The 15,426-nt window shown below is 33.9% G+C and overlaps 1 protein-coding gene across 2 annotated transcripts; it reads right to left on the reverse strand.

Moving 5' to 3' along the window:
• Positions 1-8,496: 8,496 nt before the first annotated feature.
• On the reverse strand, positions 8,497-13,612 carry LOC145100904 (agamous-like MADS-box protein AGL27). Of its 2 annotated transcripts, none has more exons than XM_079038040.1 (7): positions 13,289-13,612; positions 10,589-10,670; positions 10,365-10,429; positions 10,108-10,207; positions 9,846-9,887; positions 9,411-9,479; positions 8,497-8,987 (listed from the first exon to the last, which is right to left on the reverse strand). In XM_079038040.1, the coding sequence occupies exons 1-6, from the start codon at positions 13,480-13,482 to the stop codon at positions 9,411-9,413; spliced, it is 552 nt and encodes a 183-aa protein (XP_078894166.1). In that variant the 5' UTR covers positions 13,483-13,612; the 3' UTR covers positions 8,497-8,987. The 2 variants fall into 2 exon arrangements, with proteins under 2 accessions (XP_078894166.1, XP_078894165.1); XM_079038039.1 differs by having other exon boundaries at positions 9,438-9,479; positions 13,289-13,611.
• Between the last annotated feature and the right edge of the window lie 1,814 nt (positions 13,613-15,426).

The following is a 15,426-nucleotide window of genomic DNA, read 5'->3' on the forward strand; positions in this document are numbered from 1 at the left end:
ATCAGTTAAGTAATTAGTCGATTGTATTATAATGTTATAATTATAACAAAAAATGTTAAAGAGGTTAGGGGCATTTGTATCACGAATGGATAGTTTTTATTATGGATATGTTTTATCCTTTGTGAATTGTTGAAAATTTATGATTTGTAGTTACATATGTATCTTTTTTATTGAAGCATTTAATATTAACTCTTGTTATTTTCTAACATAGCATGAACAAATTAAGTAATATTAAGATATTGACATGAATATTAAATGTTATTTTAGATATTTAATCAGTCTTTTTAAAACAATCTTCTTTAGCTCAAATACATAAAACCTTTTTATATTTTGTTTTTCTTTTTATAAAAGCCATCGCAATTTGAAAATATTCTAAAAAACTACTATTGACAAGTAGAGACATATTAATATTTGTATACACCTTTTAAAAAAATTTGGTTTTATAAAATTTGAGTTTTGACACATTAGTAGTCATGAACGATATTGTAACATCCGTTTCAGGTATGAGTTAATTTCTAAATGTTAAATTTTTATTTTGGGTGGCCACGACGTGGTGGAGCTTCACCACAGTGTGGCCGTATTTTTGTGATCGCGAAAATTTAATGATTCGCCACGGTGTGGCTATAGGTGCCACAACATGTCAGCTGTTTTTGGAGAAAACCCTAATCCTTGGGGTTTGGGCCTTATTTAAAAGACATTATGGCTAGAGTTTCGTGATCATTCAGCCTCTATCACCCTCTCAAACTCAAAAATCCTAACCCTAGCCTTCATTGCATTTGTGAACTCATTTTGGTAATTTTTGGTGATCTTTGAAGGAGAAAGAAGCCTTTTGTATGGTGATTTACCTTGCCATATCTTTTGGACCTTGGTCAGTGCCCAATACTCAACATTTTTCCTCGCTAAGTTGCTAGATCTTTAGATTGTGTCCCCTTTCCTCATGTCTTGATGGGTTTGGGTGGTGAGATCTCATAAAGTTTGCAACTTTATGAATCTCCAGGCCATTTGGAGTATTTGGTATTTTGGATCTGAAGTAAGAATGAGTTTTGGTGTCATGCATAAAATCTTGTTCATCAACCCTTGTTTTGACCTAATAGGAGTTCAAGGCATGCATTGGACATGTATGTCTGAACAACATGAATTTTTATGTTAGTAATGGTGCTAGGAACCCTTCTATAATTGTTAGACAAGAGACCTTCAAAATTAATTGCTTAATGATTAAGCCATGTTATGTTTTTGCCCTTTATAAACCTAAGAGTTGAGATCTTGATCTCTTGGAGAGTCTTAAGGGATAAAGTTGGAAACTTTATCCATTTAGACCATAGAATGGACCAAATCTGAGCTTTGGAGCCCTTAGAATCGAAGAAAACGACTTAACCCATTAAGCTATTGTAACACCCTGAATTCAGAAGACCTAGAAAGGTTAGAAAAACCTCAAAAATCAGGAGGGGACTCGTCGAGTTGATGGGATGAATCGATGAGTAGGAGTGTGTTGTGGGTCGCGGGTTAAGTGACATACTCGGCGAGTTGGTCTGGGTTTGGAAAACCCTAAATTCAGGCCTTGTACCATATTTAAAGAACATTATAACACTCCCTCAGTCTCCTTAATGCTCTCTCAAGTCTAGAGCGATACCCTAGTGCCTTCCATGAGCTTGTGAGCCATTTGTGAGCATCCTTGAGTGGTTTGGAGCTTGAAGAAGAAGGTGAAGCCTTGGGGATACAATAAGAGACTAGTAGATCCATAAAACTCTTGTACCCTCCTCCATTTTCTGGTAAGAAAGTTTCAATCTTGACCATTATGCCTATAGATCTATCCTTTGTCACTTTTGGGGGTTTTTGGTCCAAGAACCCTAGCATGAGAGGAATGGACGTCCCAAGGGCTTATGTTTTCAGATCTGGCACCATTAACGGTTGTTATGGCATAAAGGTGCAAGCTTTATGCCATAGGAATCCCCATGCAAACATATCAAGTGTTTATTTGTCCTTTTTAGCTCAAAAGGCCACGAGTGGAGGAAAAAGGCAAGAGCTTTGCATGTCTATAAAGTGGTTGGGTCCAAATCTATGATTTGGATGCTTTGTGCTTGAGTAAAATCTTCGGAATAGAATTAGACTTAGGAGGACTCGAAGAGTTGCTCTACATGGCCAAATGTGACATCCCCAATTTCACGGCCAGAAAAAACCGATTTGTTTATGCTTTGTTTTATAAAATCAGAGTAAATTTTTTTGATTTAAAAGAGTTGCGGAATTTGTTCCCAAAACAAAATATGATAAAATTTATCAAAACGTTTCTCAAAGAGAACATATTTTCATTAATTAATAAAACCTCGGGATGTCATGTTCCGATACAGACCAAAAGCATAAACAGAAGAAAATAGACCTTACAACAGTTATTTATAACTACTGATCTATAATCCAAAACCTCTCGTCAAGTCCACCAACTTATACTCTTGTTCCATTACCTGTAATGCAAAGAAAACTGAGTGGGTCAGGCTTGGGAGCCTGGTGAGCATATAGGGTTTTCAACCCACAATAAATGATTAATGTAATTTCATCAACCAATAATAACTCAATTACTCATTCCCGTTATTCTCACTTTACATCCCTAAGACAACTAACACAAGGGACCTAGTCTAAGAATATTTCATCGGGGCGACAACACATGCTTCGGGGGTTCCTCGGCAATATAAGTCAAATAAGGCAACCATGAGGGGGATGGAATACAGCGAATGAACACCCAAGTTCATTAACACCTACAGGTTATGAGCCTGCTAGCGTTCCACTGGACTGTCTAGAAAAGTTTGTGGTCGTCATCTAAATTCCGCTAGACGACTGGATTACAATGACATCGAGGCCTCTCATCCCTTTATCACAAGACAACTATTTACCCATGTTCTACCCAACATTTTGTTAGATAAAATATACATTTTTAGACATAGTTTAAAACCTGTATAGTATGTTCATTCAAAACACATTCCAGATAAAAGATGAGGCACATAAACATAACACATATTTCATAGAGAATAAATCATATCTATAAGATTAGAAGATAACATCGATACACTCACATAACACATATACTTAGTACATTCAAACAATACTTGTATTAAAATCATGTTTATGAAAGGGACTATACACTCACACATATAAACAACTTTATATTATACACATAACACGTATTTCATAGAAAATACTTAATATTTATGTGTTAGAAGAAAGTAACTACACACTCACTTGATCAGAAGATGATCGGACAGCACTACGACTCTAAGAGTAGTATTCTTCGGTGAAACCGGGATCACTTCACACATCGGGCTTCTCGCGGGCAGAGCTTCGGCTCGGAAACTCTTTTTCTTCTCGGGATCCTCGGGCTTCGGGACTTACTTCGGGTCTCGGGGTTGATACCGGGGCTTCGGGATATTTCTTGCATGCAAATCGGGGTAAAACGGGAGAGAGAGAGAGAGAGAGAGAGAGAGAGAGAAGAGAGAATGAGCAACCAAACTCGGCTGGCCCTTCAAATCTATTTATAGGGCAAAATTAGCCCTTGCCACGTCGTGGCACCCTTTTTCCACGTCGTGGGCTTGGTCTTCACTGCATGCGTCATCGCTAGTTGCATCTGGGGGACTCCCGGAGGTGTCAGAAGACTTGCCACGTCGTGGCATCTGACAGTTTTGGGGTTTCGTGCCCTGAACTTCAGAAATTCATAACTTTCACATACGAACTCCGTTTTCGACGTTCTTTATATCGACGCGAAGGTGAGATTATGCTCTATAACTCTCGTTTAGACTCCATTGGCTAATTTTGAATTTATTTTTAATATATTATAAATATATTATCTTTAGTAGGCCGGGACAGAAAAACTCCGTTCGAAATTCATAACTCCTTCATCTGAACTCCGTTTTGGTCTGTCTTTTTATCGTTGGACTACTATCGAAGACATCTTTGAATCTTGTTTAGATCACTAAGGATAGATATCTATCTACCTTAAATTCACTATTTACGTCGCGCTGGGTCGTGTCGGTTCTATTGCGAAACTTCGACAGGTCATAACTTCTTCGTTATAACTCGGATTTTGGCGTTCTTTATATGCACGGAAACCTTGTGACATATAATACAACTTGTTTAAGATTAATCCTTCTAAATAATCTTACATCAAAAAGTCATTTTTGATGCTTATCGTCTCTAAATTGACTAGCCCGAATCTGCGGGCGTTACACCAGAGGCTACGTACCAGTACCAATGTGAATCTAAGTCCTTTAACTGATCACATGGTCAAATGTATTACTTTGCTATATATTAAAATAACGAATAAAAATAACACGGGAAAATAACCCGGAATAATAAAACTAAAAAGCACATAGCACATATAACATATAACATACAATTGTTCCTATATATTGAACTCACCATGAAATAACTGGGGGTTAAAGTAGTAATTTGTGCAGCACTTCATTATAATAAATAGCTTTCTTCGTTAAAAACCGAGAGCTTTATAGAAAACCGGGCCCTACGAGGGTTGAGCTTCGAACCAAAAAGATAAATTTCTTGGGCTCTTCGGGCACTTCGGGGCGTGTTTCGGGTGTTGGAAATGATTCCGGGGCTTCGGGGGAAGTGGAAATAGCTAAAATATGAAACTAGGGGTGAAAAAGTGGCAATTTTCTAAATCTAGTCGGGTAATCTCGCACCTCCTATTTATAGGGGAGAGCCTCGGATCTGAAGCAATGAGGAGCAAGCACGAGGCTCTCATGTGAGGCTCCAGGTGGCTCGCTTTGCAGGTCAACACGGGGAAGGGCAGGTGGTGGCTTCTGATTGGTCCGAGGCCTTGGGTGCGAGCGTTGCGACACAAGGCATGCTTCGGTTGGGACTCCTTTCGGTCGTATTACAATCCAACACGGGGCACACATGCGAGAATCCGGGTGACGTGTCCGGGTACGGTTCATGCGATTTTTCTGGGTTTTCAAGGATTTCTCGATTTTTTGAGCCAAAAAACCTTCTAAAATTCATAACATTCGCATACGAGCTCCATTTTTTACGTTCTTCATATGCACGCATAGGTAAAGTTATTTTCTACAACTTTCGTTTAGACTTCGTCGGCTAATTTTGACTTTATCTTTAATATTATTATTTTTAACAGTCCGGGACAGAAAATTCGTTAAAAAATCATAACTTCTTCATCTGACATCCGTTTCCGTCTGTCTTTTTATAGTTGTACTACTATTGATGAGACCTTCGATTCTCGTTTAGGTTGTGTCGGTTAAATATCGCTTGATCTTTATTTCGAGTTTTTAGTTGTTTACTGTTATTCCGAAACTTAAAAAAAATCATAATTTCCTCATACGAAGTCAGATTTAGACGTTATTTTTATGAAAATTTTCGGTTTAACAAATACTACAACTTTCATTTAGATCACCAAGGCTAAAAAGTAGTTTATCGAAAACTCATTTTTTACGTCATTCGGCGTCGTGCCGTTTTTGTCGTGGATCTTCGATTGGTCATAACTTCTGCGTTATAACTTGGATTTCGATGAGGTTTTCGCCTAAATGTTTATAACGAGATTCTTTACAACTTTAAATAATAAAATTTTACTTATTTCAAATTTTATATTTTCGTTAAATTTCGATATTTGTCTTTTGATTAGAATCTCATAAGAGTTTCAATATTTTCCGATTGATTCTAAACATAGTTTTACTTCATTTCTAGTAAAAACTATCTGTTAGAACTCAATACTCAATATTACATAATATTTCATAATATTATTTACTTTTAACATCTACAAAACACGATTTCAAAACGTGTATGTTACACTCTAACTGTCGGTTTTGGGTTTATATTTCTTAAAACCGAAAAAAACCGGTTTGGGTTCGGTTTTGTATTTATAAGAAACCGATCAAACCCAAACCAATCCAAATATATGTATATATTCATTACGTCGTTCGTGTCCAAGAAGAAGCCAAAACGACTCTATAGTGTTGAACTGTTGATTTCCATCACCCCTTTAAGTAATTTAGTCCATTAAATAAAATTGGATTTGTTTAAATAATTAAATAAATATCTGCAAAAATAGTTATTATAAAAAAAGAGGTTAACTCCCATGCTTTTAAATGTAAATTTAGAGGAGTCCAACATCGAATCTGGGAACAAATTCCAGAAAATATAATTCTCTATATAATGAAATCTTTGGTATTATCTTAGGCTGTGTTTTGCGCGCCATAGCTAGCTGAAAAGCTAGCTTATTTTTCGAGCTTTTTTATGTTGTCGTGTTTGGTAAGCCAAAAAGTAACTGATAAGCTAGCTTTTTGAAAAGCTACTTAGACTAGCTTTTTAGAAGCTTTTTTTTTAAATTTTCCAAATACACCCCTTAATTAATTATAGAAACACATATTCTTACATGTCCTTTTATGTAATTTTATATATTTCAGCTAGCTTTTCAGCTAGTTTTACCAAACGTTATTTTTTATCAGCTAGCTTTTCAGCTAGTCCGTCAAACATAGCCTTAGCCTCAGCCAAAACCCATAAATCGGTTAGTTTGGATTTAACCCTCAAACCAAACCAGGGAAAACTGAGAAACCGAGCCCATTGGTTTCGGTTTCGGTTTGAGTTTAAAATTTTAAAACCGAAGTTTGTCGTTTTGGGTTCGATTTTATGTCAAAACCGACCCATGCTTAACCCTACTTAATGAGACACACACTTGACATGGGTAAACTATGGTCAATGTGGCAACAATCAGTTATGTGACACTTGATTGTTGGGAAAATATAGAGAACCAGTTATTTCGTTGATATTCCAACAAAATAATAAATATAATAACATAACTAAAAAAATACGGTGTTAAAATCTAAAGTTTCAATAAACTTGGTGATAAAACATTTTAATAAAATTAAAAAAAAAAAAAAAAACCAACGGTCCTTTTCAAACGATAAAATTTAATAGATTATAAAGAATTCAACTTAAATAATGCAATTTTTCTGCAATTTTTATTTCAATTACTCTAAATTAATCGAAATTCGTAATTCAAACCCGCCCTAAATTTACTCTAATAAATAAATGCTTTTTTGTCATATGTCATATTCTCCTTCATTTGGACACATGACATTTTCAAAAAAATTTAAATTTTTTTATTTTCCACTTGTCATTTCATTGTATTTTTCATTTTATTAAATTAAAATTTCACATTTAATATGTATGTAAGATAATATATATGTAAGGTATTTATTAGAAAGAGGTTATATATGTAATGTATTCAATACATTAAAGCCTCATTAATTTTAATAATTAATTTTTTTTTTCATTTTTCTCATAAATTCAAATTGTTAAAATTTTATATTTAGTTTTTTTTTTAAATATACCTATGTAATACGTGTGTCTCACACCTAATAAAAAAATAAACGCTTTTCTTTTTGTTTGTTTAAGCAACAAATAGTAACAATTAGTGGCCACGTTGTATATGATCATGGTGGGTCATTCGACCCAATTTTTTTTTTCTTTTTGTTAACAAGTTACAAGTTATATAAAACAAAAATATGTGACCTACCTTATAAAAACTAAATAAACCATCTTGGCAAAAAAAAAAATATTTATAAATCTGATTTTTAAAACTCATATCCCATATTTTCTAGTCCAATAATCTTTTAGGGTATAATCCATAGCTCAACATAAATTAAATTAAAAAAAAAAAACGTGAATCAATAATCCGCGTTTTATAATTCACAACACACAAATTTGGGAACCCGCGTAATCAATCGATCGCTGCCGGTAGATATTCAAGTTTGTATGCTAAATAAAATAGGACTATATAAGGAAATTCTATTTTCAAATTTCATTGGCATGTAAAGACCATAATAATTGATTGGTGATTCAAAATTCACACTTTCGCACTTCCGTTCACTGTTAATTACATTTGCTTTAGTTTTTCTTTTTCTTTCTTTAAATATTGTTTTATAATTTATTTGTTCTAAAAAATCTAACTTCTAAAATTGTTAATTTTCAATGGACAAAATTTTATCAATATTGAATGTTAACAGTGATTTTTTCACTTTTTAATTGTTTCATGTTTTTACAATAGGTTTTTTTTATGTTTCATACTTCTAATGTGAATCGATTATTTGAATGTTATTCAACAATAAAATTGGTAAAAATTGATGTACGCAAAAAAAAAAGGATGATCAGTTTTTAAATGATAATTTGGTGTTATATATTGAAAAAAAAAATGTTTTAGAAAGTATTAGTAATGATATAATTGTAAAATTATATCCAATTGTAAAAACTTTAAATCTTTTTTTTACTTATACAACTCGACCGGATCTGAACTCTCAATAGTTTCATTTTTTATTTTTTTTCTATTTTATCGGCTTCATTTAAATAGTGACCTATCTAGTTTTACGTTTTTATACAACATATCGGTGGCTTCATTTAAATAGTGACCTATCTAGTTTTACGTTTTTTATACAACATATGGGTGGTAGATTACTTTCCTTTTTTTGTTAAACAGTGGTGGACGGCCTATTCAGTAAGATAACCCGATGGGAATAGATTGCAAGTTTCACTGATAAGGACATGTCACCGCCAACCGGATGAAATGTATAACATTCGATAAAAAATACAGCTTTCTTCACTTGATCACGGTTCACGTATTCGTAATTTGCCCCCATTTAGCAGAACTAACCCCACACTACCCACTCAAATTACACACGCAGGATCGATCGATACACTCCACAAAGCCAGATGCATGAGTCCAATATATATTATATATATCTTTGATCTTTGATTGGATTATTATTGGCTTCTTATATAAATTCCCCATTCTAAAGATCAGATTTGCAAGGATCAAATTCTTTGTGGAAGCAACTAATTAAGGTTACTGAGTTGGAGAAGTTTTAGGCATTAAAAAGAGAGAGGGTGAGAAGATGTTGGGGCGAATTCATCTTGTTATTTGCAAGGTCGTCATGCCCTCCACCCTCATCAACATCTGCAAACATATGCTCCATTGATGCAATCTGTAAGTCAAACATGCATTCATGCTCGGTTAGGCTAGCTATTTCATTCATTATGATCATAGTTTCACTTGAAAATTGAAATGATGTATAATTTATACAGGAAAACAATATTTTGACATACGAACACACTCCCAACACATTTTTTATGCAGCGAAACATGAAATTTTGGCAATCGTTCTTTCAAAAACTAGAATAAATGAAAACTATATAACTTGGAAATGAAAAACAAAGAAATATACAAACGAGAAAGATCTAATAGTTTGTGCTATATATAGTTAAATGATTTCAGATGATATTAGGCATCATGGTAAGTAAATCAATGATTGATTTTCCCCCTTTAATGGTAAAATATTCAACAAGGATATTTGTGGCCAGAAGCAATCATTAAGATTTGAGTAAATTGTAGCAAATTATATAATTTACCTATGGAAAATGTTGCAAGAGACTTACCTGCTTCACTGTTTCTTCCTTATCTTCGTTTAACTTCTTTTCCTGCTCAACAAACACAATTTATTAATATTCGGTTTTTATGATTCCCAACAGGATGTATATATGAATGGATAGTAGGGGATTATATATGATCTCAATGTATGTAACAAATAGGAGAAGGGATGTATGCGTATGATCTTAACCTTAACACCCTTGCGTTTAACCAGATGAATTAGCGTCATCATACAAACAATTAATAATTAGAACACCTGATATGATGGAGTAGGTAATTGGACCTTAATCGTGTGGTGTGGTTTACAATTTTTTAATGCATCTTCCCACGTGACTCTTAATTATGTGGCTAACACTCTACCAGATGTAATTAAACATGACCAGGTCTATATTAAAGAAAAAAAAGTAGAAGTTTACCTCTTCTTGGAGAGTTGTTATGTAGTTCATCATCAACTGTGTCTGCATGATCAACCACAATTACTATTAATTAATACACATAGTTTAAAAGTTGACGAAAAGACTTTCTTTGAAATGAGAACTTCACATTAAAAGTACATGAATCACATATTCAACCTTACAACTTTAAAATAATGGAACAAGTCAAAAAGTATATATAGCAACAACAGTCAAGGAAAGCGATGAATTAAAGTAGAAGCTAGAGATCGAGCAGATGAATCACCTTTATCGACCGTGTTTCCACAAGAGCAGCATGAAGTTCTTCTTCAAGTTGTGTCATGTCATTCACAGAGAGCTCCTCGGCATTATTCTCTTCAACAAGCCTGTGCAAAAAACTTGGCTCATTACTCATATACTAATAATGTCAATTTCCATTATTTAGTTAACCTTGTTTCACGTGTGTCGGTGTGTATGCATGGTATATCTATGTCCACTTACAGCCAAGACTAATTAATTAAACAGGCAGTGTGTTTGTTTTACCTGTCTACCGCCTGTAGAAGCTCTTTACATGTTCTGAATTTTGTGCACTCATGCACTGGAAGTTCCTGTACGTATAGTGCATCTCATTAAGTCACTAATTCAGTATATATATATATATATATATATATATATATATATATATATATATATATATATATATATATATTATATGTTGTTAATCACAAATGAATGCGTTGTAGCTTATTTAGAAGTCGTGGCCTTACTAAATCTAGGTCATCTCCTTTGATGGTCCCGCTTTCTGGTTCAAGGCAGCTTTTCTCATACCTGGCAAGAAGATGTGCCACACTAGAGCATGCATGCATAGTTAGCTAGGGAACATTTAAACGAGAGATAACAAACAGGCAGGCATGCATGTATTCTAGTTCTATGTTGAATTAAATTAAGCAAAAGGAATTCAAATACCCTTGGATATGATGATCATATAACTTTGATCAGAACGCAACCATTCCAGAATTTGCCAAACATATATAAAGCTTTTCGATCGTGGACCTAATGTAGTAAACCTTTCCATTTGGTCATGGATTAACTTTATTAATTAACTTTGTTGGGCCCATGATTAAAATTAAGCATGACATTAAACCAAATATAATACGAAACATGCTCCTTCATTCTAGATTTCTAGCAGCTAGCTAGCTAGATCGTTCCAGCCTACCACTTATCGTAGATGATGACATTAATTTGTACTAGGTGATTATGTTCATTGTTCAAGATTTCCACCTAGCTACAATTTCATTCTCCAATGAAATGACCAACGATCGACTTCCTTTACCCTTAAATTGCCCAAAAGACATCCCCTTTAATTAAGACCGCTTCGTATGCAACCCTTGTCACTCCATATAATATATAGCCTTATATATAGTGCACCATCATTCGTGATCACAATGATGCTAGCTAGCTAATATTACACATTTGTCCATGATTACATGTTTTTCAAACTTCACCAACCATGTGCTTGTCGTATGCTATTTTTCCTAGAAGATTTTACAAAAAATATCTTCCTAAATCTATCAATTCTGACAAGTCAAGTTAATATCATGGACCTAAACTATAATAACCCATCCTACGTTAGTAAGAACTGGCAGCGGCTAGCCTCTTATAAGCCTTAGATTGTGGGCTACCAATATGGGTATAATTAGTTGATCTAAACTAATCTATAATTGTAGGCTAGGGGAACGTGTTATCAAAGCAATAGCCACCAAAGTGTGACGAGTTAGAGACTCATGCATCTCCTCAACTATTGATCCTTGGAGCGGACCTCAAGTCTTGTTCAAGTAAAGAGTTTTTAATAATCCAATCTCACATGAATATAAATTAAGAATCATGAACCCATTACAATCTTAATTTGCACCATGGTTTGAAATTGGTCCTTAAGTTATTGGGTTATATAAACAATTCGGGTTTTGGGGCATCATATCAACCTTTGATTTCCATTAACATTTGTCCCAAGTCATGTGACTTTTTTGCTTATATTGAACCAAGAAAGAGATGTTACCAACAAACTTCATAGATCCTAATTACTACATTTTCTAAATTTCTTTATAATGGTGATGATGATAAAACAAAACACGATGCTTGGCCAATTTTTGGGTGTGTCTCGCCCAAAAACCCTAGGAAATTAAGACTAATACTAGACTTGATTAAAAAAAAAAACTTTTTTTTTGTCTCCCATTTCCTATTCCCTTTCCTTATTATTACAGTATAAATATTAAATTGGATAGAGGTTCGTGCATGAGTTGAAGTGATGGTTCATTTGAAATCGAAATTCAACTACAAATTAATATAGCATCCACAATAGAGCTTATATATACAAAAACTTAGAGCAATTACAATATAGCTTATTCAAAGACTCATTAATTATAAGCTTTTTCATTAAATAAATAAATAAAATAAAAATAAAAAACTTGTGTGAAGGTAGTAGGAGCTTTTATTTGGAAAGCATGACTTGCGAAGTCAGAAGTCTTACAAATGAGCTTAAGTTTTTTTTTTTTAATATTTTTCTTTTTCTTTATCTCTTAATTTCTATGAATTTATAATCACGCGGCACACTAATAAATTAAGCAAAAGGGATTCGCTAGACATCCATAATTAACACGAGCTTATTGGGGAGCTTTTTGACTCAAATGAGCTTGTCAATGCTAAACAAGCTATCACGAGGGCTTTTCATTTTACTTTTAAATTTACAAGCTTATCATATGGAGCTTTTTCATAATTCTAATAATGTTTAATTCAATTAGATAAACCTTTCAATTTGGTAGATAGGTAGAACCCATTAATAAGCTTTTGTTACTACAGTGGAGTGGAGGTACTTCTAAGTTTTTAGTTTTGTTGAGCTGGTGCTTAGTTGGCATTAAAAAAAAAAAGCTTATTAATTTGAAAAGCTTTCTAATGCTCTTGTACTGAGAATAGTTTAAGCTTTTATGGTTGCTTACTTGTGGTCTAGAAATCTTAAGTTTTTTGAGATCTAGGGACTAGGATTGTGTCCACTTCTATACTAAAGATTCTTGAAAGTACGTACAATCTTTACGATTTTTCTTTTTTCACGTTAATAGACAATTTTTTTTTTAAATGAACCAAAAGAGCTAGTAATACAAAAAGCAATTCAAGAGTTCGTGTCGATACTATATCATAACAGAAATGGAAATGAGAAGGAAGGAAGCAAGGTTAGAAAGAGGACATGACAATTGACAAAAACCCCAGGAAAAACCGAATCAACATAACTTGGCTAGCTAGAGATCTCGTTGGAGTGAGAGATGATATATATACAGATTGTAACTAAAGGTGATGATCCCTAAAGAACAGCATGTATAGAGAAATACGATCGATCGAGAGCGCATATATATATAGGAACAAAAATTCAAAATTATCAGGCCGAAGAATAAGATAGAAACAGTACTGAAAGTCACCTGTTACTACTAGCGCTGCCGCAGAATTCATAGAGTTTGCCGCGGGCGGAGAATACGATGACGGCGACATCCACATCGCAGAGCACGGAAAGATGTCGTGCTTTCTTTATTAATCCCGTTCTTCGCTTCGAAAACGCCACTAACCTGCTACTATTATCTTCGATCCGCTTTATTTCAAGCTTTCTCCGCCCCATTGATATTGATCGATTATCTCTCCGACCCGACGTCGAATCTTGTGGCTAGACCTAACTTTCTTTGTAAATAAAAATATATGTATGCCCTAGCAACGCCTTATCCCTATTTCTATCCCTCTATTATTTATGAAACCGATCGAATCGCATGTGTTTATATTATACCCAAAGAAAGAAACATGACCTGTAAATTGTCGACGAGGATATCGTACGGTTTCTAATTTTAATAATTATTTCCCATAATACTATTTTGTCGTTTAATGTCGGCAAGCCAAGGAAAAGAAAATCATTAACTGCTTGATATTTGATACACGCCTTTTTCGTAATCGACAGTATTTGACTATTTTCTGCGTTTTTCTGTTTTCTATATTCCAACAGTTAGGTTTTGGCTTTTGTGTCAAATATAATATACAAAATTTCAAAAAAAAAGGTCTTTATGATTTTAACTTTTTTTTTTTATTTCTAAAATAATCTTTATGAAATATTTTTGTACTAATGGTGTCTTTTTGGATGAAACTTCATAATTGAAGTCTATATCGATAGATAAATCCGTTAAATTAAAGAAATTTTATATAAAAATCATTCTTTGTGAAACATCACCTAAGGATTATTTGTAAAATTTCACTGGATGACCATTTATAAAATTTTAAAGAAATCTATTAAATATTGTAATAATTACCATAAACCAAATAAAAAGACAAAAACCTAAAACATATAAAATGTAGTATTTACATAAATGAAAAAATTAAAACTTATAAATTGTAATCATCTTGCAAATAAATTTAATTATATAAACAATTTTTTTGTCTAAACTTTATCTGAAATTTTAACATCTTGATGTTCAGGTACTTCTAAAATCAACATTGGTATATTTTTTATATTGCATTTCAGTCCCTAAGTAGAAGGAAGTGCCCATTGGAAGCCCTAGTGGCAAAGTTGTAATTTTGGAAGAAGTGGGAGTATGACATGCGTACGCTTAGCGTACTAGGGCACCCTAGTACGCTTAGCATACTATACTCGTTGGGTGTGGAAACCCTCTATATAATCATCCTTATGGCCTTATTTCCCTCACCTTTTCAACTCCCCTCTCCTTGTGACCTTTTTGGCAAACCCTAGCCCTTGAGTGTGTGTTTTGAGCTTAAGTGTGTGCTCTTGGTGTGTAGAAGAAAGAAGAAGGTTCTTTGAGGAGCATTGGTGTGGAAGCTAACTTGTAGATCTGAGATCCTTGCATCCTTATGAAGCTCTAGAAGGTATAAAGCTTTATCCTTTATTTGTATTTCCTTAAGATCTTTCCATGGGAAGTTTTATGTGCTTAAGCCCCTTTTTCTTAGCCTTGATGAGTTTGAGCTACTCTAAGACCAAAGGATCTACCCTTTCAGAAGATTTGAGGCGTTTTAAGTTGTAAAAATGCTATCTTGGCCCATTTAGTGGTTGCATGCACATTATAAAGGTCTTAAGTGGTTAAGACAAGATAGGGTTTTGGGTTTAAGGACTTATTAAATCATGCATAACCATAAAGTTGGAAACTTTATGGTTTAGGACACCTTTTTAGGCTTAGATCTGGATTGGGACGTTTGGACTTGATGTTGTAACATCCTAAAATTTTAGGCCAAAAATTTCATTTTTAATATAAGAAAACCTTTAATATATTTGTTCCAGACATTGAAAACATTTCAATTAAAACAAGTATCAGAGTCTAATCCCAAAGATCACATAATGCGGAATAACATGGGTGAATGTGTTGCGATCGTACCGAGCTCCTGTTTCTTGAAAACTTAAGATACCTGAAACCAAAACTGTAAACCGTAAGCACGAAGCTTAGTGAGTTCCCCAAATACCACATACCATACATATCAACTGGGCCATACATGTCATACATACTGTGAGCCATACATATCAAACATATCCATAATCAAGTAAGCTGATATGTGCCAAACATAGTCTTGC

The sequence above is a fragment of the Lactuca serriola genome, chromosome 4 (genome assembly GCF_051521515.1).
Source record: "Lactuca serriola cultivar US96UC23 chromosome 4, Lser_US96UC23_V15, whole genome shotgun sequence".
In the NCBI taxonomy this organism is placed as follows: domain Eukaryota; kingdom Viridiplantae; phylum Streptophyta; class Magnoliopsida; order Asterales; family Asteraceae; genus Lactuca; species Lactuca serriola.